The 27,225-nt window shown below is 43.3% G+C and overlaps 1 protein-coding gene and 1 long non-coding RNA gene across 3 annotated transcripts; both read right to left on the bottom strand.

Moving 5' to 3' along the window:
- Positions 1–268: 268 nt before the first annotated feature.
- Positions 269–5,471, bottom strand: LOC106604645 (adhesion G protein-coupled receptor E5). Of its 2 annotated transcripts, XM_014199487.3 has the most exons (10): positions 5,289–5,471; positions 5,092–5,181; positions 4,517–4,648; positions 3,828–3,865; positions 3,614–3,730; positions 3,377–3,539; positions 2,470–2,592; positions 2,196–2,362; positions 1,889–2,053; positions 269–933 (listed from the first exon to the last, which is right to left on the bottom strand). In XM_014199487.3, the coding sequence occupies exons 1-10, from the start codon at positions 5,317–5,319 to the stop codon at positions 787–789; spliced, it is 1,173 nt and encodes a 390-aa protein (XP_014054962.3). In that variant the 5' UTR covers positions 5,320–5,471; the 3' UTR covers positions 269–786. The 2 variants fall into 2 exon arrangements, with proteins under 2 accessions (XP_014054962.3, XP_045574028.2); XM_045718072.2 differs by lacking the exon at positions 5,092–5,181 and having other exon boundaries at positions 5,289–5,353.
- A 4,425-nt stretch (positions 5,472–9,896) lies between these two features.
- Positions 9,897–11,565, bottom strand: LOC123743091 (uncharacterized). The gene is made up of 3 exons (XR_014392300.1): positions 11,429–11,565; positions 11,114–11,278; positions 9,897–10,013 (listed from the first exon to the last, which is right to left on the bottom strand). It is a non-coding gene; the product is annotated as an uncharacterized LOC123743091 (long non-coding RNA).
- Positions 11,566–27,225: the final 15,660 nt, after the last annotated feature.

Below are 27,225 nucleotides of genomic sequence, written 5' to 3'. Positions count from 1 at the left end.
AAGGAGATCCGTCCAAAGGAGGCAAGCTCCCCAAAGCCCTGCAGCTGAGGCTGCAACAACTGCATCTGCGCACCAGCACTAAGGCCATCAACCAGCGGCAGCTAGCAGGAAGGCACAGGGATCGTGATTTTGAACGATCACAGCCCACTTTGTCTGGAGGGTTGTTGTATTTCATTGACTCTTGTTAGGGCACTTTCTGGTTTAAGTCAGTTTGGAAGTCTTTACACCATGTGGGCAGGCAAAAAAAAACTGTTTTGGGAGAGCAATGGTAAAATACATTGTACTTTCAGTATGGTGTAGCTTTATTGCTGAAGAAAGGGACCGAATGTATTTAGATATTTGAATCAGATTGGAGCAAAATATTGCAGATGATTGAATGACAGGGCCAAATATTATTCACTTGGTTAGCTCTCAGAAAATAGTTACAACAACAAAGTGGCTTGATACTTGACAAATGCAGCATTGGGTGGATATACCACTATTCTAGGAAAATTCATGCTACCACTTATAGGCCAAACTCATGAGCCTAAAATGACTTATGTATTTTGACATATAGATAAGAGCTCATATGTTACAGACTAGAACTGATAAGAGTTCTATACATGAGATATTGTATATCTATTAACAAAGTTGTGTACTTATGTTTTTGTTTGTTTGATACATTTATAATACCTAATTAAATAAAACAATTCTGGCATTTGGATGTCATTGCAAGCTAAGAGACAATGTTACAAATTCATTCCAAGTAAAGCTTTTCTTATAAAACAAATAGTTCAAATCCATGTCTTATTTTCTATTGAGTTGTACATCCTGTTGCTGCCGGTTTCCTCCACGGCGTTTGCGGCTGACAAAGCGACACCACAGGGTTGTGATCAGGGACAGGCTCACACAGGTCAGTGCCACAAAAACACCCACCAACATCACCAACGACAGCTGCCAACGAGGAATAACAAGCATCAGACACACACCGACTAGACAGTATGAACATGTCAAACACACAGCTGAGCCTCCAAAAACAACATCAGCACTTAAGCACTCAACATGCATCAAACTCCCCTAAATAATGTGAGAAATGCATCAAACACATTTACTATTATAGAACATGAACATTTTCAGATTATCCAAAGGAAGTCTCTGACACACATATCTGGGAATATATTTTCTCCCCTTCAGATGTGCTATACTAGCTGCAGTAGGTTTCCATCCAATTGGTGACAGATTTACATGGGAATACTCTCAAATCTGCACTAAAACAATATGTACATTTTCCCACCAGAGAGGTGTTTCCATCAAATTGACTTGTTGTGGATAAAAGGCTGTGCTTGATGACATAGTGCTGATAAAAATACCCTTTGCGGTAAAATGTCCATGTACCGAATAAAAACTACAAGTTAAATGGGTTTACATGGCATTTTCAACTCTGAGGGATTTCTCACTATTCTTTTTTTTGGCGCTTTATAGCAAATGTGCCCATTCCGGTATTGGAACGTGCCCTGAAGCATCAAGCTCATCACCATGCACATTCACCACCCTGTGAAGTTCAACATAAACATATTTAATCTGTTGCCTAATAAACTGCATGCTTTCCCGACAAGTCGTAGTGGGAGGACCACACACACGTCATAGCTTGACTCCAAGTTTACTTCAATATGATGGTTATTACATCAATATTTGGCCATAAAAGCGTTTCCACCGACATTTCCTGCATAATTATTTTTACCGACACAAAAACATCCCACCTTGTCTAGCGTATTTTGTTTTCTTGACATTTCTAAAATTTTCCGAAACATTTTCTGTTTCCATCAGGCCTGTCATGACATTTTTCATCCGACATGTACTTTACTCGCATAAAAAGGTTCGATGGAAAACTGGTTAGTGTTCTCATTACCTTTTCCTGATGGATTCCCTTCAGCAGAGCGAATGTGCTGAGATGGTTGCAGGAGCACACAGTGTGGGTGGAGTTTGACATCACTGAGGTGCAACCCCGCCCAGACCACACCCCCGGTCCATTCTCATCCGACCAATAAACACAGGTGGGGTCAACATCACTGGACTAGGATACAGTGTATATGGGTTGGGGTCAATTCCATTTAGACTCAGTAATTTCAGGAAAGAATTTGACTTAATGGAAAATATATCAATGAAAAACATGTTTTACTGACAGCCAGAAACTATTAAGTAGAGACAAGTGTTACCTGCAGGTGATTGAAGGTGAGATTAATCAGTTGGGGCAGGTTTGTTGTGTTGGAGTTGCTAACGGACACCGTCGCAGCACTGGACATGAGCTGCTGGCTCTGATGAGAAGTGTTGTCCTTCAGACTATCCAGATTCTTATAGCTGAGCAGAACGACAAATGCAAACCCTGCACACAGAAAACATGTACAACTCACAATATCCCAAGTGAATCCGTCAATGTATGTCTTTAGTAATATTTTGAGCAGATGATTGGTACTGTAGGACTGCGACTACCTTGGTAATTCTGGTCATCTCCAATCACCGTCTCCCAGGTGGTGTCAAGTTGAGTGTTCTCATTGGTCAGGCTGACTGGTCCTTTAGGTAGATTCTTGTCTCTCCTCACCAGAATCTTAACCTCTGTTTTTCAAAATATTGACAAAATCAACACAGACCAGAAATCACCATTACTGAACACAATATTGCATTTATTTTATTTTAAAGTTGACATAATCTAATGTGCTTGTTAGTGCTTCGTTTATGATCAGTATGGTGTTCAGATTACAGTACCACAGGAAGACCACAATGTCTGCTGCCAACTCACACTCCCTAACACGTAGATCCCCTGAATGCAGCTCAATCTCCAGATCCCAATCACCTGAATTCTGATCACCTGTTCACACACCTTTATGTCATTATCACACACTATTTAGTTCAGTTCTTTGCAACCCATCATTGTGAGATATTGTTTGTTTTGTGATACACTTCTATTTGGAGCTCTGTTTTTCATCTGTAATTTAATCCTCCCGTGTATGATAGTGAGGCAGGCAAAAACTAACAGTGCCTTTCGCCTATTCCCTGCCTGTACTTTAGCCTATCGGATTTCCTCTTATCAACCTATTGCCTGATCTCCCAGATGTTACAAGTCTTTTCCCTGCCTGTACTGTTGCCTTTTTGGACCCCCTGTGTATGACCTTCTGCCTGCCCCTGGACCCAGCTACCTGCCTCCTCCTGTGTATGACCTTCTGCCTGCCCCTGGACCCAGCTACCTGCCTCCTCCTGTGGTCCTTTACCAATAAACACCTGCTGCGCCCTGCGCTTGAAACCAGCTCTCTGTCTCCCATCGTGTTCAATAAAGGTACCTGCGAGGTGGTCAGTAAATGGTAAATATGTGGTCAGCGTGTGCTCAGTGTGTTTATGTTACTTGTATGGTTGGTCTCTATCCTGGTCACGTTCTCTGTCAGCTGTGGAGCGATCAGTCTGATCGAGATTTCAATCGTTCTCAGTAACTTAGTCACTTCACTGCTACTACGGTGACCATTGGACTGGAGGTCCAGTTGAAGAACATCAGTGGTATTAACCAGTAACTAGAGAAGAGAGACATAAGGGTTTTGTACGTGTGTGTGTGCATTTGCATGTGTGTTTCTGTGTGGTGACTTACTGTCAAAAGCATATCTCCAGTTGACAGCGGTCTTGTAGGTCCAGACAACGTAGAGTTGTTCAACACCAAACAGTTGTTTCTCAACAGAGACAAGAAACTGTCAAAGCCTGGTAGAGTCTGGGAGGAAAATGCATAAAAACATTTCAAGATCAAGAAAAAAAAAAAAAAAAAATTCCTCAATTAATAATGTAATATTTCTAAAGTAAAGCTTTACCTGTCCAGGCTGTGTTTCGTACGGGTCACAATTAAGCTCTAAAGTAAAAACATGGAGACATTATCTCAATACCTGTAACGGTTGTCATCGGGAATAGAGGACCAAAACACAGCAGGAATGTGGATGCTCATCTTGTATTTATTTTAAAATAACGAGAACACCAAAAACGAAGAACTCACGAACAACAAAACAGTCTTGTCATGCTCACACAGGCAAAACAAGCAACAATCTCCCACAAACACTTAACCAAACACATACCCATATATAGGACTCTCAATCAGAGGCAACTAGAAAACACCTGCCTCCAATTGAGAGTCCAACCCCAATAAACGAAACATAGAAATACAAAAGACTAGAGACCACAGAAATACAAACCTAGAACATAAGCCCAAAAAACCCGGAACTAACTAAACCAACACCCTACTAAATAAATCACCACCCCGAACCACATAAACAAAATACCCTCTGCCACGTCCTGACCAAACTACAATAACAAATAACCCTTATACTGGTCAGGATGTGACAATACCCTTCTACAGCACACTATGTACAGAATAAAACCTGACAAGGAATGTTATGGTGCTTCAGTACAGTCAGCCAGTACATGGAAGACAGACAAAAGGTAGCCACCTTAGAGTATTTAGACAAAACCCAACACAACATCACCCAAGAAGAAATGTGTCTCTCACCTGCACACTGAGCTAGTCTGTTGCCGTAGTTACTGAATCCTGTGTGACACTTGCACAGGTAGCTGCCCACCTGATTGACACAGATTTCCCGTTCCCCACAAATATGTTGGTTCTCAACACACTCATTTATGTCTGATAGAGAAAGGGAGAAGGGAAAAGTAGTTGAGATTGAAAGATGATTAAAGATTGTTTGTTGACAAAGAGAGGGGTTTGTGCCTCACACGTTAACACAGTCACACTTTAAATAAGATTGTATTGACCACCACATCATTCAAAGCCAAGCGATCTGAAGCCAGAATAGCATTGACAGTAGGAGCTTTCAACGGTGTTGATACAAGTTGAATAGCCTACAGATGTTCTTCTCATTTAAGCATTCATTATATCTACATGAGGGAGATGAGAGGTGAATTTAGAAAGACTAGATTATCCCACTGATAAACAGTATATAGTGTTGAATGTTCCTAAACAGGGTCTGTTTACTGCTGGAGATTATCAGAGGTCAACATTACTGATCAAAGCATATTCCTAAAGCAAAATACTACACATGAAATTATAACCATGTTCTCCATCATTACCAATACAATTCAGAAACTCTTGATTGGAATAAGGTTGAGTAAAGCCGTTCGCACATCTTGTAACTCTTGCTCCTTGGTCCATGAGTACCACTAAATGAAGACATAAAGAAAGGTTGAACTGCACACATGCATATGTTATATCTTTTAAACAGACTCGATGATGTGTTGGTCAAATAAAAAGCAGAAAATTTACCGACCTACAATCAGTAGAAATAGAATGGCTCCCATGATCTCTGACAGCTGGTGAGTTAATGTCACATGTCAGCTTGGTTTTTGTTCTAAAGAATAATTTGGAGACCTCACGGATGTGGTTAGCGCAGGGAAGTAAAATTATTTCCCCATAACTTGCATCGGCATTTTCTTGCAAGTCGAAAACAAAGAGGAACTGACTGGGTAGCATGAGAAGACCATTTGCATCGCAATTCACATCAGGTTGATTTGTCTAGTTTTGCGTAGACCACGTCCATGAGTTCCATCCCTGAATTAGACTCTAGTGTAGAGGGTCTGTCTCCAAGATCAGACATAAGAGGACACATTGATCTAAAACACCAACATGCACAGTATAGACTCTTATCAACAGGGCCACATAAACCAGCTGCCTTACCAAAAGTAGATTTAGAATCCATATTTCACTCTGAAGCACTGCTACTTATCTTTTTCTCTCCTTTTCAAAATGTCTTGCTCTTGATTTCTTTTGAAGATGTCTGACCTTTATGCAAATTTTAAAAGTTACTGCAGCAGCATTTCCCGTAACTTTCACATTCTCACTTGCTCTATCAGCATTGATGGGGAAGGGGTTTGAATGCTCAACATTTAGTGTGTCTTTGTGATTACACAAATGAAGAGGGTTTCTGGGTTTTTCTTCAAGTGGTGGTGGGACTATTTGTCCACGAAATCAATCATTTTCCTGACGAATTCCTGGCGAACTCTCCCTCCATTGCCGAAGCATCCTAATACATTGAAAGGCTACATTATATAGATTTATGTTAGCTCAAAAGGTAGGTCGATTAACCAATGAAGAGAGAAGTTTCAAGAGCTAATGAGAGATATCAAAGTCATGATAATGATGGCAAATGCATTTGTGTGATAAACAGCCTGTTGGAAAATTAAGACGCAACTATGATCAAATGGTGGGAGACTTTAGATTTACGATATTAATATCACTCACACTATGTTCCTTCATGATGATCAACAGTAAGTTTCAGGGCAGACATATATTTCTCTAGTCTGGCTGACACAAAACGTGAAGTCTTCCTGACAAAGCTATCTCTCTCTGTGCACTTGTCGTCACTAGTTACTACAGCCACAAAGTCATAAACCCCGCTTATTTCTAAAATGTCTCTTCTTAATTAAAATTTGATTTGAAACCTAACCCTAAACTTAAACATACGGCTAACCATATGCCTAACCCTAACCTTAAATTAAGACCAAAAAGCTTATTTTGGGGGGGATGGGGGATTTTTATGATACAGCCCAGGTTTGGAACACTCTTTCTTATTGGTCTATTAACTAATTTACTGCCTGGTGATGTCACCAGCAAGCCAAAACTCCATCCCACCAAACAGGCTGACATTTCAAACAGCTCTTACACTAAAAGGGAATTATCATAATGTCCACAATTTCACAGTCTTATTCCAACCTCAAAGTGTTTAAATATACATAAAACTCTGGAAATCATGTTCTTGACTGCACTGGGCCTTTAAATAAAACTTCTTATGGATCAGTGGGACGCTAGCGTCCCACCTCGACATCTTCCGGTGGAATTGCAGAGCACCAAATTCAAATTAAATTACTATAAATATTTAACTTTCATGAAATCACAAGTGCAATACATCAAAATAAAGCTTAATTTGTTGTTAATCCAGCCGCCGTGTCAGATTTCAAAAAGGCTTTATGGCGAAAGCAAACCATGCGATTATCTGAGGACAGCGCTCAGCACACTGTCATGACGTTGGCCTGTGGGTAATGTTTATGAATAAATACCTTTCTCCCTTCCCCTCTCTCTCTGACCCTACTGAAGGACTTTTGAATAGCCTTTGTTAAATATAGAGAGTCTGGGAACATCAAACAAGTGGGGGGAAAGGAACCATATTTCGGTAATAGAACCAGTTGGAAATATGCGTTGGAACTTCATGAGTATGGATGTCAGTTCGGTTGTCATCTGAGACATTATGACTGATGACAGGACGACATAAACTGTACCTGGGAAAGTCTACACATTCTAGGTATCAGATTCACATGGAATTGTTGTGCAATTTAAATGTTTGATATTGAAACTGTTTGTTAGAAGATTAAATGTAATTTTAGCTTCCAAATGAGAGAATTGGGTTTTCAAAAGGAAAGTGCCCTGCTTAATCAGTGGCCCACCCCTGTGAAGAGACATGGGTTATAAACGATGAAACACACCCTTCTCCCTCTCCACTATATAAGCCTTTGACGAAAAGGTAACCAGCCTGTTCCGGGTACGTGAGGTCTGCAGCCTCTGCGTTAAAAGGACTAACATTTTAAGTACAGAACTAAGCCAACCTCAGTGTGAGCTTTGGTTGCGAATGGTATGAACCTTGAACTCTTATTCACTACAGAAGTGATACTTCCTAGCCGTTGAGTTAGCAGCGGCCGCTGTAAACATGGGCTAGGAAAGGACGGACGACGTATCCAGTCTAACACACAACGAAGATACTACAACGTATCCAATTTACCACCAGTGACATTCTTCCGAGGACAGGAAGATCTCTGTTGGCCAAAACGGCCAGCATCTACGACCAACCTACCGAAGCGCAGCTCAGAGTAAATATTTATTGCATTTTCCTTTTCCAAATGGGCGGTAATTTAGAATGCATAAGATTCTGCATTTACGATAGCACAGCTTCTCCCTTTGTTCTTCAGTCTTCCCGCTCTTTCATTCAAGCCCAACCCCCTCTCTTTGTGTAACAAGCCTCATACAGGTTCCGTCCACCAGGGACGTTTTCTGTATGACATAATTTGTATTCTGTGTATATGTAATTCTGTGTGATTAGTTTAGGTATTTGGTAAATAAATAATTAAACCCAATTTTGTATTGCTGATTCAACTTGTTAGCCAGGGTTCGTGAAGATAACCAAGAATTTACAACTTTCATATGAGACTGAAAATAAGGTGCCGATTAATGTGGACTGCTATTGATGTAAAAGATTACTAGGTCTTTAAGAGTTTATTCGGAAGATAACAGCTCTATAAACGTTCTTCCGTGGTGCCCCGACTTTCTAGTTAATTACATTTACATGATTAGCTCAATCAAGTAATATTATTTACAGAGAAAGGATTTTATAGAATAGCATGTCATATCACTTAATCCGGCATAGCCGAAGACACGACAACACAAAACATTACAAACAGTTAGCAGCCAAGTAGATTAGTCACGAAAGTCAGAAATAGCAATAAAATGAATCACTGACCTTTGATGATCTTCAGATGGTTGCACTCACAAGACTCCATGTTACACATTAAATGTTTGTTTTGTTCGATAAAGTCCCGCTATATATCCAAAAACCTCCATTTTGTTGGCGCGTTTTGTTCAGTAAACCAATGGCTCAAATGCGGTCCCAAGAGGCAGACGAAAATTCCAAATAGTATCCGTAAAGTTTGTAGAAACATGTCAAACGATGTTTATAATCAATCCTCAGGTTGTTTTAGTCCTAAATAATCGATAATATTTCAACCAGACAATAGTGTCGTCAATATAAAAGAAAAACAACGAAAGGCGCGCTCTCGGGATTGCGCAACAAACAGGTTGGGGAATTTCCACTGGCCTCTCATTGAAACTGCTCATTCTCCCTCATTTTTCAGAATAAAGGCCTGAAACAATGTCTAAAGACTGTTCACAGCTAGTGGAAGCCATAGGGAACGGAATCTGTGTCCTATCCCTTTAAATGGTGGATAGGCTTTCAATAGAAAAACACACATTTCAAAATAGTAGCACTTCCTGGATGGATTTTCCTCAGGTTTTCGCCTGCCATTTCAGTTCTGTTATACTCACAGACATTATTTTAACAGTTTTGGAAACTTCGGAGTGTTTTCTATCCAAATCTACCAATGATATCCATATCCTAGCTTCTGGGCCTGAGTAGCAGGCAGTTTACTTTGGGCACGCTTTTCATCCAACATTCCAAATGCTGCCCCCTATCCCCCCAAAAAAGTCAAAGTCAGTTTGGGTGTTTGGAAGTCTTTACACCATGTGGGCAGTGTTTTAGGCCTAGCCTAATGACAGGCAAAAAAAACTATGTTTTGGGTGAGCAATGATCAAATTCATTGTACTTTCAGGATGATGTAGTGCTTTATTTTTTTACAAAACAAACAGCTCATATTTAGACATTTAAATCAGAATGAAGGAAATAATATAAAATACCTTTTCAAGCACTGTATAATAAACAGGAAAAATATTACTTTCACTTAAAATAACTCAGTTACAACAACCACCAAGTGGCATAATACTGGTCAAATGCAGCATGGAGTGGATATACCACTATTCGCATCTCTACAAATTACAAACCATGTTTATGAGACTGAAATGACTTATGTATGTTGCCATAGAGATGAGAGCTCATCTATTACAGTCCAGAACTGATAAGACTTCTATACATGGAATATTGTATATCTATTAATATAAAGTTGTGTACTTATGTTTTTGTTTGGTACATTTTTATACTACTTAAATAAATACAAATTCTGGCAATTGGATGTCCTTGCAAGCCAAGAGACACTGTTACAAATGGATTCCAAGTAAAGCTTTTCTTATAACAGAAATAGTTCAAATCCATGTCTTATTTTCTATGGCGTTTGCGGCTGGCAAAGCGACACCACAGGGTTGTGATCAGGGACAGGACCACACAGGTCAGTGCCACAAAACCCCCCCCCCACATCACCAACGACAGCTGCCCGCTTCCCTGCCAACGAGGAATAACAAGCATCAGACACACACCGACTAGACAGTATGAACATGTCAAACACACAGCTGAGCCTCCAAAACAACATCAGCACTTAAGCACTCAACAAGCATCAAACTCGCCTTAAATAATGTGACAAATGCATCAAACACTTACATTTAGTATTTTAAAACATTAACCTTTCCAGAGGAACCAAAGGAAGTCTCTGACACAGATAAATTGGAATATGTTTTCTCCCCCTTCAGATGTGCTACACTAGCTAGGTTTCCAGCCAATTTGCGAAAGATTTACATAGGAATACTCTAAAATCTGCATTAAAACAACATTTTCATTTTCCCACCAGAGAGGTGTTTCCATCAAAATGACTTGTTACAGATAAAAGGCTGTGCGTGATGACATAGTGCACATAAAATACAATTTGCGGTAAAATGTCCATGTACCGAATAAAAAATACAAGTTAAATGGGTTTCCATGGCATTTTCAATACTACTGATGATGGTTTTCGCAACAACAACAAAAATTGCTTTATATAGCAAGTGTGCCCACTCCGGTATTGGCACGTGCGCTTAAACCCACAGCGCTGCTTACATATAAGTGTATGTGCACTTTTGGCTAGAGTGCACATATAGCCTACATGATGAGATTATTATGGACAAAAGAGCAAGATTATTTTTATTTGTCAAACTTCAGCCAAACATCGTTGATCATGTCACCAGAATAAGACCCTCAATATATATTGGAAAGCAGCATCAAGCTCATCACCTTTCACATTCACCATTACGTTACCTAGTAAACGGCATGCTTTCCCGACAAGTCGTAGTGGGAGGTCCACACACGTCATATCGTGAAGTAGACTTTGATAGGATGGTTATTATATCAATATTTGCGCATAAAAGCGTTTCCACTGACGTTTCATGCATAATTATTTTTACCGACCTTAAAAGAGCCCACCTTGTCAAGAAAACAAAATATGCTAGACATTTACAAAGTTTACCGAAACATTTTCTGTTTCCATCAGGCCTGTCATGACATTTTTTAAACGACATGTACTTTACTCGCATAAAATGGTTCGATGGAAAACTGGTTAGTGTTCTCATCACCTTTTTCTGATGGATTCCCTTCAGCAGAGCGAATGTGCTGAGATGGTTGCAGGAGCACACAGTGTGGGTGGAGTTTGACATCACTGAGGTGCAACCCCGCCCAGACCACACCCCCGGTCCATTCTCACTCGACCAATAAACACAGGTGGGGTCAACATCACTGGACTAGGATACAGTGTATATGGGTTGGGGTCAATTCCATTTAGACTCAGTAAATTTAGGAAAAATTGTGACTTAATGTAAAACATGACAATGAAAAACATATCAACATATTTTACTGACAGTCATAAACTATTAAGTAGAGACAAGTGTTACCTGCAGGTGATTGAAGGTGAGATTAATCAGTTGGGGCAGGTTTGTTGTGTTGGAGTTGCTAACGGACACTGTCGCAGCACTGGACATGAGCTGCTGGCTCTGATGAGAAGTGTTGTCCTTCAGACTATCCAGATTCTTATAGATGAACAGAACAACAAATGCAAACCCTGCACAAAAAACAACACGAAAACATAAGGCCTGCTACGAAAACATGTACAACTCACAATATCTCAATGTGTGCCTTTAATAATATTTGGAGCAGATGATTGGTACTGTAGGACTGCAGCTACCTGGGTAATTCAGGTCATCTCCAACCACCATCTCCCAGGTGGTGTCAAATTGAGTGTTCTCATTGGTCAGGCTGACTGGTCCTTCAGATGGAGTCAGATCTCTCCTCACCATAATCTCAGCCTCTGTTTTTCAACATAATGACAAAATCAACACAGACCAGAAATCAGTCAGTAAATGGGGATACCTAGTCAGTTGTCCAACTGAATGTATTCAAATGTGTCTTCCGCATTTAACCCAACCCCTCTGAACAGAGAGGTGCGGGCGGCTGCCTTAAATCGACATCCACATCTTCGGCGCCCATGGAACAATGGGTTAACTGCCTTGCTCAGGGGCAGAATGACAGATTTTTACCTTGTCAGCTCGGGGATTCGATCAAGCAAACTTCCGGTTCAACGTTCTCACCACTAGGCTACCTGCCGCCCCATTGTAAATATGTGCTCAGTGTGTGTGTGTTACCTGTGTGGTTGGTCTCTATCCTGGTCATGTTCTCTGTCAGCAGTGGAACGATCAGTCTGATCGAGATTTCAATCGTTCTCAGTAACTTAGTCACTTCACTGCTACTACGGTGACCATTGGACTGGAGGCCCAGTTGAAGAACATCAGTGGTATTAACCAGAGAAGAGAGACATAAGGGTTTTGTACGTGTGTGTGTGCATTTGCATGTGTGTTTCTGTGTGGTGACTTACTGTCAAAAGCACATCTCCAGTTGACAGCGGTCTTGTAGGTCCAGACAACGTAGAGTTGTTCAACACCAAACAGTTGTTTTTCAACAGAGACAATAAACTGTCAAAGCCTGGTAGAGTCTGGGAGGAAAATGCATAAAAACATTTCAAGATCAAGGAAAAATACCCTTTTCTCAATTAACTTCTTGAGGATCCCTTCGTCATAAAATGCCGGTAACGGGATTAGTTGGACAACCACCAGTGAAATACAACGGCGCGAAATTCAAAAACAAACAAATCTCAAAATAGAAATTAAAGTATTATACGGCATTTTAAAGATAATCCTCTTGTTAATCCTACCACATTGTCCGATTTCAAAAAGGCTTTACGGTGAAACCAAAATAGTAGATTATTTTAGGACAGCACTTTTTTGTTGTTGTTGCTAAACACAGCCATTTTCCATGCACTGATAGCCGTCACAAAACCAGATATACAGCTAAAATTAAGCACTAACCTTTGACAATCTTCATCAGATGACACTCCTAGGACATCATGTTAGACAATACATGCATTTTTTTGTTCGATCAAGTTCATATTTATATCCAAAAACCCCATTTTACATGTAATATTTCTAAAGTAAAGCTTTACCTGTCCAGGCTGTGTTTCATACTGGTCACAATTAAGCTCTAAAGTAAAAACATGGAGACATTATCTCAATACCCTTCTACAGTACACTATGTACAGACCTGTGCATGATAAAGGAGTACATCATGGACGACAGGTGGAATGGTGCTTGACTCTCACCTACACACTTAGTTTGGTTTTTGCTAAAGTTAGTAAATCCAGCAGGACACTGGCACCAGTAACTGCCATTCAGGTTTTGGCCTGGGTAAATAAAAAACTCTTGAGCGTGCCGTCCTTGGCCAGCTCTCTTGCTATCTCTCTCAGAATGACCTTCTTGATCCAAATCAGTCAGGTTTCAAGACTGGTCATTCAACTGAGACTGCTCTTCTCTGTGTCACGGAGGCTCTCCGCACTGCTAAACCTAACTCTCTCTCCTCTGCTCTCATCCTTCTAGACCTATCTGCTGCCTTTGATACTGTGAACCATCAGATCCTTCTCTCCTCCTCTCCGAGTTGGGCATCTCCGGCACGGCTCACTCTTGGATTGTGTCTTACCTGACAGGTCGCTCCTACCTAGAATCCGTCTCCGCACCACGTGCTCTCACCACTGGTGTCCCCCAGGGCTCAGTTCTAGGCCCTCTCCTATTCTCGCTATACACCAAGTCACTTGGCTCTGTCATATCCTCACATGGTCTCTCCTATCATTGCTACGCAGACGACACGCAATTAATCTTCTCCTTTCCCCCTTCTGATAACCAGGTGGCGAATCGCATCTCTGCATGTCTGGCAGACATATCAGTGTGGATGACGGATCACCACCTCAAGCTGAACCTCGGCAAGATGGAGCTGCTCTTCCTCCCGGGGAAGGACTGCCCGTTCGATGATCTCGCCATCACGGATGACAACTCCATTGTGTCCTCCTCCCAGAGTGCTAAGAGCCTTGGCGTGACCCTGGACAACACCCTGTCGTTCTCCGCTAACATCAAGGCGGTGACCCGATCCTGTACGTTCATGCTCAACAACATTCGCAGAGTACGACCCTGCCTTACACAGGAAGCGGCGCAGGTCCTAATCCAGGCACTTGTCATCTCCCGTCTGGATTTCTGCAACTCGCTGTTGGTGGGGCTCCCTGCCTGTGCCATTAAACCCCTACAACTCATCCAGAACGCCGCAGCCCGTCTGGTGTTCAACCTTCCCAAGTTCTCTCACGTCACCCCGCTCCTCCGCACACTCCACTGGCTTCCAGTTGAAGCTCGCATCTACTACAAGACCATGGTGCTTGCCTACGGAGCTGTGAGGGGAACGGCACCTCCGTACCTTCAGGCTCTGATCAGGCCCTACACCCAAACAAGGGCACTGCGTTCATCCACCTCTGGCCTGCTGGCCCCCCTACCTCTGCGGAAGCACAGTTCCCGCTCAGCCCAGTCAAAACTGTTCGCTGCTCTGGCACCCCAATGGTGGAACAAGCTACCTCACGACGACAGGACAGCGGAGTCAATCACCACCTTCCGGAGACACCTGAAACCCCACCTCTTTAAGGAATACCTGTGATAGGATAAAGTAATCCTTCTAACCCCCCCCCCCCCCCCCCCCCCCAAAAAAAGACATAGATGTACTATTGTAAAGTGGTTGTTCCACTGGATATCTTAAGGTGAAGGCACCAATTTGTAAGTTGCTCTGGGTAAGAGCGTCTGCTAAATGACGTAAATGTAAATGTAATGGTGGTTCAGTAGTCAGCCAGTACATGGAAGACAGACAAAAGGCAGCCACCTTAGAGTATTTAGACAAAACCCAACACAACAACACCCAAGAAGAAATGTGTCTCTCACCTGCACACTGAGCTAGTCTGTTGCCATAGTTACTGAATCCTGTGTGACACTTGCACAGGTAGCTGCCCAACTGATTGAGATCGATTCCCCGTTCCCCACAAATATGTTGGTTCTCAACACACTCATCTATGTCTGACAGAGAAAGGGAGAAGGGAAAAGTAGTGGATATGGAAAGATGATTAAAGATTGTATGTTGACAAAGAGAGGGTGATAATCCCTCACACGTTAACACAGTCACACTTTAAATAAGATTGTATTGACCACCACATGATTCAAAGCCAAGCGATCTGAAGCCAGAATAGCATTGACAGTAGTAGCTTTCAACGGTGTTGATACAAGGTGAATAGCCTACAGATGTTCTTCTCATTTAAGCACTCATTATATCTACATGAGGGAGATGAGAGGTGAATTTAGAAAGACTAGATTATCTTCTGAAAAAACATCCCACTACTAAACAGTACATAGTGTTGAACGTTCCTAAACAGGGTCTGTTTAATGCTGGAGATTATCAAAGGTCAACATTACTGATCAAAGTACAGCACCAGTCCAAAGTTAGGACACACCTACTCATTCAAGGGGTTTTCTTTATTTTTACTATTTTCTACAATAGTGAAGACATCAAAACTATGAAATAATACATATGGAATCATGTAGTAACCAAGATTTCATGTGTTAGATTCTTCAAAGTAGCCACCATTTGCCTTGATGACAGCTTTGCACACTCTTGGCATTCTCTCAACCAGCTTTACCTGGAATGCTTTTCTGGCAGTCTTGGAGTTCCCACATATGCTGACCACTTGGTGGCTGCTTTCCTTCACTCTGCGGTCAACTCATCCTAAACCATTTCAATTGGGTTGAGGTCAGGTGATTGTGGAGGCCAAGTCATCTGATGCAGCACTCCATCACTCTCCTTCTTGGTCAAATAGCCCTTACACAGCCTGGAGGTTTGTTTTTGGGTCATTGTCCTGTGGAAAAACAAATGATAGTCCCACTAAGCACAAACCAGACGGGATGGCGTATCGCTGCAGAATGCTGTGGTAGTCATGCTGTTTAAGTGTACCTTGAATTCTACATAAATCACTGACAGTGTCACCAGCAAAGCACCTCCACACCATCATACCTCCTCCTCCATGCTTCACGGTGGGAACCACACATGTGGAGATCATCCGTTCACCTGCTCTGCGTCTCACAAAGCCACGGCGGTTGGAACCATATATCTCAAATTTGGACTCATCAGACCAAAGGACAGATTTTCACCGGTCTAATGACCATTGCTCGTGTTTCTTAGCCCAAGCAAGTCTCTTCCTCTTATTGGTGTCCTTTAGTAGTGGTTTCTTTGCAGCAATTCGACCATGAAGGCCTGATTCATCCTAACCAACTTGCCCTCTAAATACACCTCTGCTGTTTTCAACCAAGATCTCAGCGATCACTGCCTCATTGCCTGCATCTGTAATGGGTCAGCGGTCAAACAACCTTCACTCATCACTGCCAAACGCTCCCTGAAACGTTTCAGCGAGCAAACCATTCTAATTGACCTGGCCCGGGTATCATGGAAGGATATTGACCTCATCCCGTCAGTAGAGGATGCCTGGTTATTTAACCTCTCTGGGCTAGGCGGGACGAATTCGTCCCACCTACGCAACAGCCAGTCTAATCCAGTGGCGCGATTTTCAAATACCTTAGAAATGCTATTACTTCAATTTCTCAAACATATGACTATTTTACAGCTATTTAAAGACAAGACTCTCGTTAATCTAACCACACTGTCCGATTTCAAAAAGGCTTTACAACGAAAGCAAAACATTAGATTATGTCAGCAGAGTACCCAGCCAGAAATAATCAGACACCCATTTTTCAAGCTAGCATATAATGTCACAAAAACCCAAACCACAGCTAAATGCAGCACTAACCTTTGATGATCTTCATCAGATGACAACCCTAGGACATTATGTTATACAATACATGCATGTCTTGTTCAATCAAGTTCATATTTATATCAAAAACCAGCTTTTTACATTGGCATGTGACGTTCAGAACTAGCATACCCCCCGCAAACTTCCGGGGAATTTACTAACAATTTACTAAATTACTCACGATAAACGTTCACAAAAAGCATAACAATTATTTTAAGAATTATAGATACAGAACTCCTCTATGCACTCGATATGTCCGATTTTAAAATAGCTTTTTGGTGAAAGCACATTTTGCAATATTCTAAGTACATAGCCCAGCCATCACGGGCTAGCTATTTAGACACCCGGCAAGTTTAGCCTTCACCAAAATCAGATTTACTTTTACAAAAGTTTGATTAACTTTTGTTGTCTTCATCAGAATGCACTCCCAGGACTGCTACTTCAAAAACAAATGTTGGTTTGGTCCAAAATAATCCATCGTTATATCCGAATAGCGGCGTTTTGTTCGTGCGTTCCAGAAACTATCCGAAATGGTAAATCAGGGTCGCGCGCATGGCGCAATTCGTGACAAAAAAAATCTAAATATTCCATTACCGTACTTCGAAGCATGTCAACCGCTGTTTAAAATCCATTTTTATGCAATTTTTCTCGTAAAAAAAGCGATAATATTCCGACTGGGAATCTCCATTTAGCTAAACAGAGGAAAGAAAACAAAGCTTTCGGTCGACGCGGGCACGAGCCTGAGTCTCACAGTACTGTAACCAGCCACTACCCAAACGCGCTACTTTTTTTCAGCCAGAGCCTGCCTTCTGAGAGCCTATGGCAGCCGTAGGAAGTGTCACGTTACAGCTAAGATCCTCACTCTTCAATAAACAGAGACAAGAAGAACGACACCTTGTCAGACAGGCCACTTCCTGCATGAAATCTTCTCAGGTTTTTGCCTGCCATATGAGTTCTGTTATACTCACAGACACCATTAAAACAGTTTTAGAAACTTTAGGGTGTTTTCTATCCAAAGCCAATAATTATATGCATATTCTAGTTACTGGGCAGGAGTAGTAACCAGATTAAATCGGGTACGTTTTTTATCCAGCCGTGTCAATACTGCCCCCTAGCCCTAACAGGTTAAAAAAAAGCCTTCCTCACCATCTTAAATAAGCATGCCCCATTCAAGAAATTTAGAACCAGGAACAGATATAGCCCTTGGTTCTCTCCAGACCTGACTGCCCTTAACCAACACAAAAACATCCTGTGGCATTCTGCATTAGTGTCATGGGCTGGCTCAAAAGAGCAGGAGAGGTTGAGTCAGGCGCAGGAGACAGAGAATTCTTGACCACACTTCTTTATTCAAGAAAATGGATGTGGTCGCCAAAAATATAGGGGCGCAGCCCTTAAATACTTCTGCGGTGGTGTACACAACGAAACCAACCACAGGCAGAGGAAAACCAGCACACGTTCCTCAAGCACATAAACCGGACAAGAAAACACAATCACGCAGAAACACAGACATCCTACGCTAAACTAAATAACCCCCCCTACTAATGACTAACCCAAAACAGGTGCGTGCCTACCTAGACCTAACCAACAGAAAGTGAAACAAAAAAGGATCGATGGCAGCTAGTAGGCCGGCGACGACGACCACCGAGCTCCGCCCGGCCGAGGAGGGGCGCCACCATCCGTCTGGTGTCGTGACAATTAGCATCGAACAGCCCCGTGATATGCAACTTTTCAGGGAAGTTAGAAACCAATATACACAGGCAGTTAGAAAAGCCAAGGCTAGCTTTTTCATGCAGAAATTTGCTTCCTGCAACACAAACTCAAAAAAGTTCTGGGACACTGTAAAGTCCATGGAAAATAAGAACACCTCCTCCCAGCTGCCCACTGCACTGAGGATAGGAAACTCTGTCACCTCCGATAAATCCACTATAATTGAGAATTTCAATAAGCATTTTTCTACGGCTGGCCATGCTTTCCACCTGGCTACCCCTACCGCGGTGAACAGCACTGCACCCCCCACAGCTACTCGCCCAAGCCTTCCCCATTTCTCCTTCTCCCAAATCCAGTCAGCTGATGTTCTGAAAGAGCTGCAAAATCTGGACCCCTACAAATCAGCCGGGCTAGACAATCTGGACCCTTTCTTTCTAAAATTAGCTGCCGAAATCGTTGCAACCCCTATTAGCCTGTTCAACCTCCCTTCGTGTCGTCTGAGATTCCAAAAGATTGGAAAGCAGCTGCTGTCATCCCCCTCTTCAAAGGAGGGGACACTCTTGACGCAAACTGCTACAGACCTATATCTATCCTACCCTGCCTTTCTAAGGTCTTCGAAAGCCAAGTCAACAAACAAATTACCAACCATTTCGAATCCCACCGCACCTTCTCCGTTATGCAATCTGGTTTCAGAGCTGGTCATGGGTGCACCTCAGCCACGCTCAAGGTCCTAAACAATATCGTAACCACCATCGATAAGAAACAATACTGTGCTGCCGTATTCATTGACCTGGCCAAGGCTTTCGACTCTGTCAATCACCACATCCTCATCGGCAGACTCAGTAGCCTTGGTTTCTCAAATGATTGGCTTGCCTGGTTCACCAACTACTTCTCTGATAGAGTTCAATGTGTCAAATCGGAGGGCCTGTTGTCCGGGCCTCTGGTCGTCTCTATGGGGGTGCCACAGGGTTCAATTCTTGGGCCAACTCTTTTCTCTGTATACATCAATGATGTCGCTCTTGCTGCTGGTGAGTCTCTGATCCACCTCTACGCAGACGACACCATTCTGTATACTTCTGGCCCTTCTTTGGACACAGTGTTAACAACCCTCCAGACGAGCTTCAATGCCATACAACTCTCCTTCCGTGGCCTCCAACTACTCTTAAATACAAGTAAAACTAAATGCATGCTCTTCAACCGATCGCTGCCCGCACCTGCCCGCCCATCCAGCATCACTACTCTGGACGGTTCTTACTTAGAATATGTGGACAACTACAAATACCTAGGTGTCTGGTTAGACTATAAGCTCTCCTTCCAGACTCACATCAAACATCTCCAATCCAAAGTTAAATCTAGAATTGGCTTCCTATTTCGCAACAAAGCATCCTTCACTCATGCTGCCAAACATACCCTCGTAAAACTGACTATCCTACCGATCCTGGACTTCGGCGATGTCATTTACAAAATAGCCTCCAACACCCTACTCAACAAATTGGATGCAGTCTATCACAGTGACATCCGTTTTGTCACCAAAGCCCCATATACTACCCACCACTGCGACCTGTATGCTCTCGTTGGCTGGCCCTTGCTTCATACTCGTCGCCAAACCAACTGGCTCCAGGTCATCTACAAGACCCTGCTAGGTAAAGTCCCCCCTTATCTCAGCTCACTGGTCACCTTAGCAGCACCCACCTGTAGCACGCGCTCCTGCAGGTATATCTCTCAAAGCCAATTCCTCCTTTGGCCGTCTCTCCTTCCAGTTCTCTGCTGCCAATGACTGGAACTGTTATAGTGTGGACACTATATAAATAATTACATGGTTATTATTGGCATTGACCGTGACTTTTCCCCTTTGATGATGTCATCACTAAGAGTGAGTTCTGTGCAATGTGATTCTACCACCGGTTGAGTGGGCTATATAGTTCTGTTATATTTGTACCGTTTGTACCTGGCTGTACACCTTTTAGTTATTGGGTTGAAAGTAAAGGAAAGTAATATAGAAATGCGTGTGGGCTTTCCTTGTCAAGTTACTACACCTTTTTGGCGACGAGGATAAAACTTTATCAACTTGTACAGGGCGAAGTGCTAGCCTCTGGACGGGCTCCGTCCCGTATGCGGGATCAACATCCAGCGAAAAATCCTATCGCCATTTTCTTTACAAAATTATTATTAATTTTTTTCAAATATAGGACTATTGTATATCGTTTTATAGATACACCTCTCCTGAATCGTTGTCCGATTTCACGTTGTCCGATTTCAAAAAAGGCTTTACAGCAAAAGCAAAACATTAGATTATGTTAGAGGAGTATATCGTAAAAGTAGCCACATAGCCATTTTCCGACCAACCACATGCATCACAAATAACCAAAAAACAGCTAAATACAGCACTAACCTTTGACAATCTTCATCAGATGACACTCCTAGGACATCATGTTACACAATACATGCATTCTTTTGTTCGAAAAAGTTCATATTTATATATAAAAACAGCATTTTACATCGGCACGTGACGTTGACTAACTATTTTCCCTCAAATGCATCCGGTGAAACAGCGCTACAATTTACTAAATTACTATTCGAAAACATTTTTAAAATGTAATATTGTCATTCTAAGATTTATAGATTAACATCTCTTGAAAGCACCTGTAATGCCAGATTTAAAAATAACTTTACTGGGTAATCACACTTTGCGATAAAAGGGGATGCGATACTCATAAAAATAGGCTACCGTTACAGGTCAGCGCCATCTTGGAACAATCGCATATCAAATCTACTCTTGTATACTATTGTCAATAATCCCTTACCTTTGATTATCTTCATCAGAAGGCACTTCCAGTAATCCCTGGTCCACAACAAATGTATTTTCGTTCGAAAAAGTTTATCCTTTATGTCCCAATAGCTTGTTGTTGTTAGCGCGTTCTGAAGGCTGCTCCAAAAGTACCGTCGGCCGCGGGACTTCTCTCTCAACAAAATGCATTTTTTTTTAATTTAAGTTCGTTCAAACATGTCAAACGTTGTATAACATAAATCTTTAGGGCCTTTTTCAACCAGAGCTCCAATAAGATTCAAGGGGGACGGTTGCATTGTCTTTCTAAACGTTTCGAAATGGGAGGGTAGCCAGGGGCGCCGGCGTCATAATGGTGATGGCCCTCTCCATGTGACCACTTTCCACAGACTCTCATTCTGTCAGTTTTCACAGTAGAAGGCTCAAACCACTTTGTAAAGACTGGGGACATCTAGTGGAAGCAATAGGAAGTGCTCAATGAACCATAGCTCACGGTGTGATTTATAGGCAAAGTGATGAAGTTGAGTCCGCAATTCAGAATTCCACATCCTGTTACGATCTGTCTCGGGGTTTTGACTGCCATATGAGTTCTGTTATACTCACAGACACCATTCAAACAGTTTTAGAAACTTTAGGGTGTTTTCTATCCACAAGTATTAACTATATGCATATCCTAGCTTCAGAGTTTGAGTAGGAGGCCGTTTAAAATGGGCACTAATTTGTTTCAAAAATCGCTGTAGCGCCCCCTATCCTAGGCGACCGTCAAGAGGCTAGCTAGCTAAGAAACAGTGGAGGTAGTCAGTTAGCTAGCTAGCTTAATGAGCAACGGAGAGCAGGTGCCGCTGGACGGAAACGCAGACGGGGAAAATCAGCAGCAAGTGAAAATCGCTAACGGGGATCAAGGACAAGTTGGCGTTATAATGGCAATGTTTGGGACTATCACTGAGTTTGTGGAAGAGAACGAGGACTGGACGGAATATGTGGAAAGGTTGGGACACTTTTTCTTGGCAAATGGAATCACAGATGAGGCTAAACAGCGCTCTATTCTCTTGAGTGTGTGTGGGGCTAAAACCTACAAGCTAATGAGGAATTTGGCTACACCACGGAGACCGGGAGAAATTCCTTTTGGGGATCTAGTTGCTCTCGTTCAGACTCACCACAATCCAAAGCCTTCAGTGATTGTCCAGAGGTTCAAGTTTAACTGCCATGTTCAGTCTGTTGCTAACTTTGTTGCTGGATTACGTGAACTCTCGGAACATTGTGAGTTTGGGGCTATGTTAGAGGACATGCTCCGTGACAGATTAGTCTGTGGCATTAATGAGGACAGCATACAGCGCCGGTTGCTGGGGGAAGCCACACTGACTTTCAAGAGAGCATTGGAACTATCTCAAGGGATGGAGATGGCCGCTAGTAATGTGAAAAAAATTCAAAAGGCCAACAGTGAAAGTTGTGCAGTGCATCAGGTGACAAAAGAGGTGGCAGGAAAAAGGGGAAAAGCAGTGGAATATTTCAGATGTGGAGGGGCACATTATGGTAACAACTGTAAGTTCATGGAGACTGTCTGTCACAATTGCAACAAAAAGGGACATTTAGCAAAAAAATGCAGGGGTCCTAGGAGCAAGCCAGAGGGTGGGCGGACTGGGCTGGGCAAGTTCACAGCACCAAAGCCTCAGTCAGCAGCGCACCACCTAGAGAGCACAGAGGAGGAGGAAGAGCATTGTTCCTACAACATGTTTAATGTGAGGGAGCCGCGGGCAGAGCCTATCTATGCTACAGTGGAGGTAGATGGAAAGCAGATGAGGATGGAGGTTGACACGGGGGCCTCTGTCATAAGTGAGGAGACCTACAAACGAAGATGGGGCTCAAGACAGGTTTCTGCCCTCACACCGGCAGGGATCAGACTGCGTACGTACACCGGGGAGACCATACCATTGCTGGGGGCTCTAGAGGTGGACATTGCATACAACAGCCAGGAAGCGAGAGCACGGCTCCTGGTGGTGAAAGGGAATGGGCCTAGTTTACTAGGGCGTGACTGGCTAAACAAAATACAACTGAACTGGGGTGAGATAAAACACACCCGAGTGACTGAGGATGTCATTCAAAAGTACCCAGAGATTTTCAAAGATGAACTGGGCACACTGCAGGGCACTGCAGTTAAGCTGTTCATGGATCCTCAGGCCGAGCCTCGCTTTTTCAAGCCCAGGACAGTGCCTTACGCCATGAAAAATAAAGTGGAAGATGAGTTGGAGCGTCTGCAGGAAGCAAACGTCATTACTCCCATTCATTTCTCCCGCTGGGCAGTTCCTATCGTTCCTGTTCTGAAAAGTGAATGCACGGTGCGTATATGTGAGGACTACAAACTCACCATCAACAGGGCCTCTAAGCTAGACGCTTACCCGCTGCCGCAGGTGGAGGACTTGTTCGTGACACTGGCAGGAGGCAAGACGTTCTCAAAGCTTGACATGAGTCACGCCTACCAACAGCTCCTCCTGGACGAGGACTCAAAAGAGTATGTTACAGTGAACACGCACAAAGGCTTGTTCAGGTACAATCGCTTGGTTTTCGGAGTGGCGTCCAGCCCAGCCATTTTCCAGAGGACAATGGACAATTTGCTGCAGGGGATCCCTCATGTAGCAGTGTACCTGGATGACATCCTGGTTACAGGAGAGACGGAGGAGGAGCACCTCCACCATCTGGACCAGGTGTTAAAGAGATTCTCGGAGGCTGGGCTGCACCTGAAGCGTAGCAAGTGCACATTCCAAGTACAGAGTGTGACATACTTAGGTCACAAGATCACAGCGCAGGGTCTGTGTCCTGTGGAGGACAAAGTCAGGGCAATCAAGGATGCTCCAAACCCCAAGAATGGGTCAGAGCTCAGGTCGTTCCTGGGCATGGTGAACTACTATGGTAAGTTCCTCCCTGAGCTGTCAACAGTGTTGGCTCCACTTTATCAGTTGCTCCACAAAGACTGTAAATGGAAGTGGGGGCCAGCACAAGAGAAAGCTTTCAAGGAAGTGAAAGCACTACTACAATCAGCACAACTTCTGGTTCATTTTGACCAAGACAAAGAGATCATCCTGTCATGTGACGCCTCATCCTATGGCGTCGGGGCAGTACTCTCTCATCGGATGGGTCAGAGAGACCCATTGGATTCGCATCACGTATGCTGACGAGTGCTGATAAGGGTTATTCACAGTTAGACAAATAAGGTCTGGCCATAGTCTTTGCTGTGAAACGCTTCCATCAGTACCTCTACGGTCGTCATTTCACCATATGCACTGACCACAAACCATTGATGAGCCTTTTTAGTGAATCAAGATGCATTCCGCCCATGGCTTCAGCAAGGTTACAGCGCTGGGCCCTGACACTGTCAGCTTACCAGTACACGATAGTGTATAGAGCGGGGAAGGACAATGCAAACGCAGACGCGCTCAGCCATCTCCCGCTACCAGAGATGCCTGCCACAACTGTGGTGCCTACCGAGACAATTTTCCTAATGGAGAGATTGTCAAACTCACCTGTGAATGCCAAACAGATCAAACAGTGGACAGACCGGGATCCTATCCTGTCCCAAGTGAAAAGATTCCTGATGCAGGGTTGGCCTCCTGTCATAGAGGATGATGGACTAAGACCTTATGCAAAGCGCAAAACTGAGCTGAGTGTGCAGGATGGCTGCATACTCTGGGGGTCCAGAGTGGTTGTTCCACCCCCTGGCCGTGCACAAGTCATGGATGAGGTCCATGAGGCTCACGCGGGTGCCTCCCGGATGAAAAGTTTAGTCAGATCTTACATCTGGTGGCCTAACATGGATCAGGAGGTAGAAGACAAAGTTAAATCATGTCCTGAGTGCCAGATCAACCAGAAGATGGCGCCGCCCGCGCCACTACATCTGTGGGAGTGGCCTGACCGCCCATGGTCCAGGCTGCACATAGACTTTGCAGGCCCTTTCATGGGTCACATGTTCCTTGTTATGGTGGACGCACACTCCAAGTGGCTGGAGGTGCACATCATGAGCAACATCACAGCGACCACAACCATCGAAAAGCTTCGGCAGGTGTTTGCAACCCATGGTCTGCCGGACTCTCTGGTGTCCGACAACGCAACAACGTTTACCTGTGACTTGTTCCAAGAATTCATGCGGAGAAACGGGATCCGCCATGTCCGCAGCGCCCCGTTTCACCCGGCCTCAAACGGCTTAGCGGAGCGGGCTGTGCAGACACTGAAAGAGGGGCTCAAAAGGATGACTGGGGGAACCATCACAACTAAGCTCTCTCGGTTCTTGTTCCAGTACCGCATCACGCCACAAACAACAACAGGACAGGCTCCAGCGGTGATGTTAATGGGCAGAAAGCCAAAAAGCTCACCTGGATCTACTGCGTCCGAACATCAGAGCACGAGTGGAACGGAAGCAGGAGAAACAAAAAGAGAGACATGACCACCACGCAAGGGAGAGACAATTAAAACCCAATGACACTGTCTACATCCGCAACTTCACAAGCAGCCAACACTGGTTGCCAGGTATCATTCTGAGTCAGAGTGGTCCCGTCTCCTTTGTGGTCAAACTGACTGATGGTCGAGTCATGCGCAGACACCAGGACCACCTCCGCCTGCGCTATGACAAAGACAAGACCATGTTTTCAGACGGAACAGCTGTGGGTGGTAGTATACAAGTTGAAATCACACAGGAAACAGCATCTGAGGAACAGGGGCATTCAGTGGTTCCAGCAGAGGGTGATGGACATTCTCTCACAAACACCCAACCCGCTCCTGTGCCCTCAGACCCAGCTCCACTGGGATCGCCTTACCTGTGTCTCGTAGCACACCAGGAGTACTGTGCAGATCACACCGTAGTCACAAGCCTCCTGAAAGACTAACTCTGTAGTTGAGACTGAGATGTGGTGTTAGTGTTTGTTTGGAGCAGCAGACATAGTTGAAAAGAAATAAGGACTGTCATTGTTTTTGTTGTTGTTTTGTTTACATTTACAGTAACACCAGCAGAAGTTCTACAGTGTTGTGTAGTAAAGAAAAGAAAACACTGATGTGGTTAACCTTATGTTTTCCTTAAGGGGGGGATTTAAATTGAGGGGGGAGAAGTGTTATAGTGTGGACACTATATAAATAATTACATGGTTATTATTGGCATTGACCGTGACTTTTCCCCTTTGATGATGTCATCACTAAGAGTGAGTTCTGTGCAATGTGATTCTACCACCGGTTGAGTGGCCTATATAGTTCTGTTATATTTGTACCGTTTGTACCTGGCTGTACACCTTTTAGTTATTGGGTTGAAAGTAAAGGAAAGTAATATAGAAATGCGTGTGGGCTTTCCTTGTCAAGTTACTACAGGAACGAACTACAAAAATCTCTGAAACTGGAAACACTTATCTCCCTCACTAGCTTTAAGCACCAGCTGTCAGAGCAGCTCACAGATCACTGCACCTGTACATAGCCCATCTATAATCTAGCCCAAACAACTACCTCTTCCCCTACTGTATTTATTTATTTATTTTGCTCCTTTGCACCCCATTATTTCTATTTCTACTTTGCACTTTCTTCCACTACAAATCAACCATTCCAGTGTTTTACTTGCTATATTGTATTTACTTTGCCACCATGGCCTTTTTTGCCTTTACCTCGCTTATCTCACCTCATTTGCTCACATTGTATATAGACTTATTTATCTACTGTATTATTGACTGTATGTTTGTTTTACTCCATGTGTAACTCTGTGTTGTTGTATGTGTCGAACTGCTTTGATTTATCTTGGCCAGGTAGCAGATGTAAATGAGAACTTGTTATAAATAAATAAATAAAAATAATTTACGCAGTCTCCTCTGAACAGTTCATGTTGAGATGTGTCTGTTACTTGAACTCTCTGAAGCATTTATTCGGGCTGCAATTTCTAAGGGTGGTAACTCTAATGAACTTATCCTCTGCAGCAGAGGTAACTCTGGGTCTTCCTTTCCTGTGGCAGTCCTCATGAGAAC

Source organism: Salmo salar, chromosome 05, assembly GCF_965601325.2.
Source record: "Salmo salar chromosome 05, fSalSal1, whole genome shotgun sequence".
Lineage (NCBI taxonomy): Eukaryota > Metazoa > Chordata > Actinopteri > Salmoniformes > Salmonidae > Salmo > Salmo salar.
This window is presented reverse-complemented; position numbering and strand designations above follow the sequence as displayed.

What these genes read in the sequence shown, in the direction of transcription:
- LOC106604645 (XM_014199487.3), bottom strand. Translation starts at nt 5,319, where the DNA reads ATGGGAGCCATTCTATTTCTACTGATTGTAG. An exon ending in GATAGAGACCAACCATACAA is followed by an intron (nt 2,593 to 3,376) that starts GTAACATAAACA and finishes TTTGAAAAACAG; the next exon opens with AGGTTAAGATTCTGGTGAGG. An exon ending in AGATGACCAGAATTACCAAG is followed by an intron (nt 2,363 to 2,469) that starts GTAGTCGCAGTC and finishes TTCTGTGTGCAG; the next exon opens with GGTTTGCATTTGTCGTTCTG.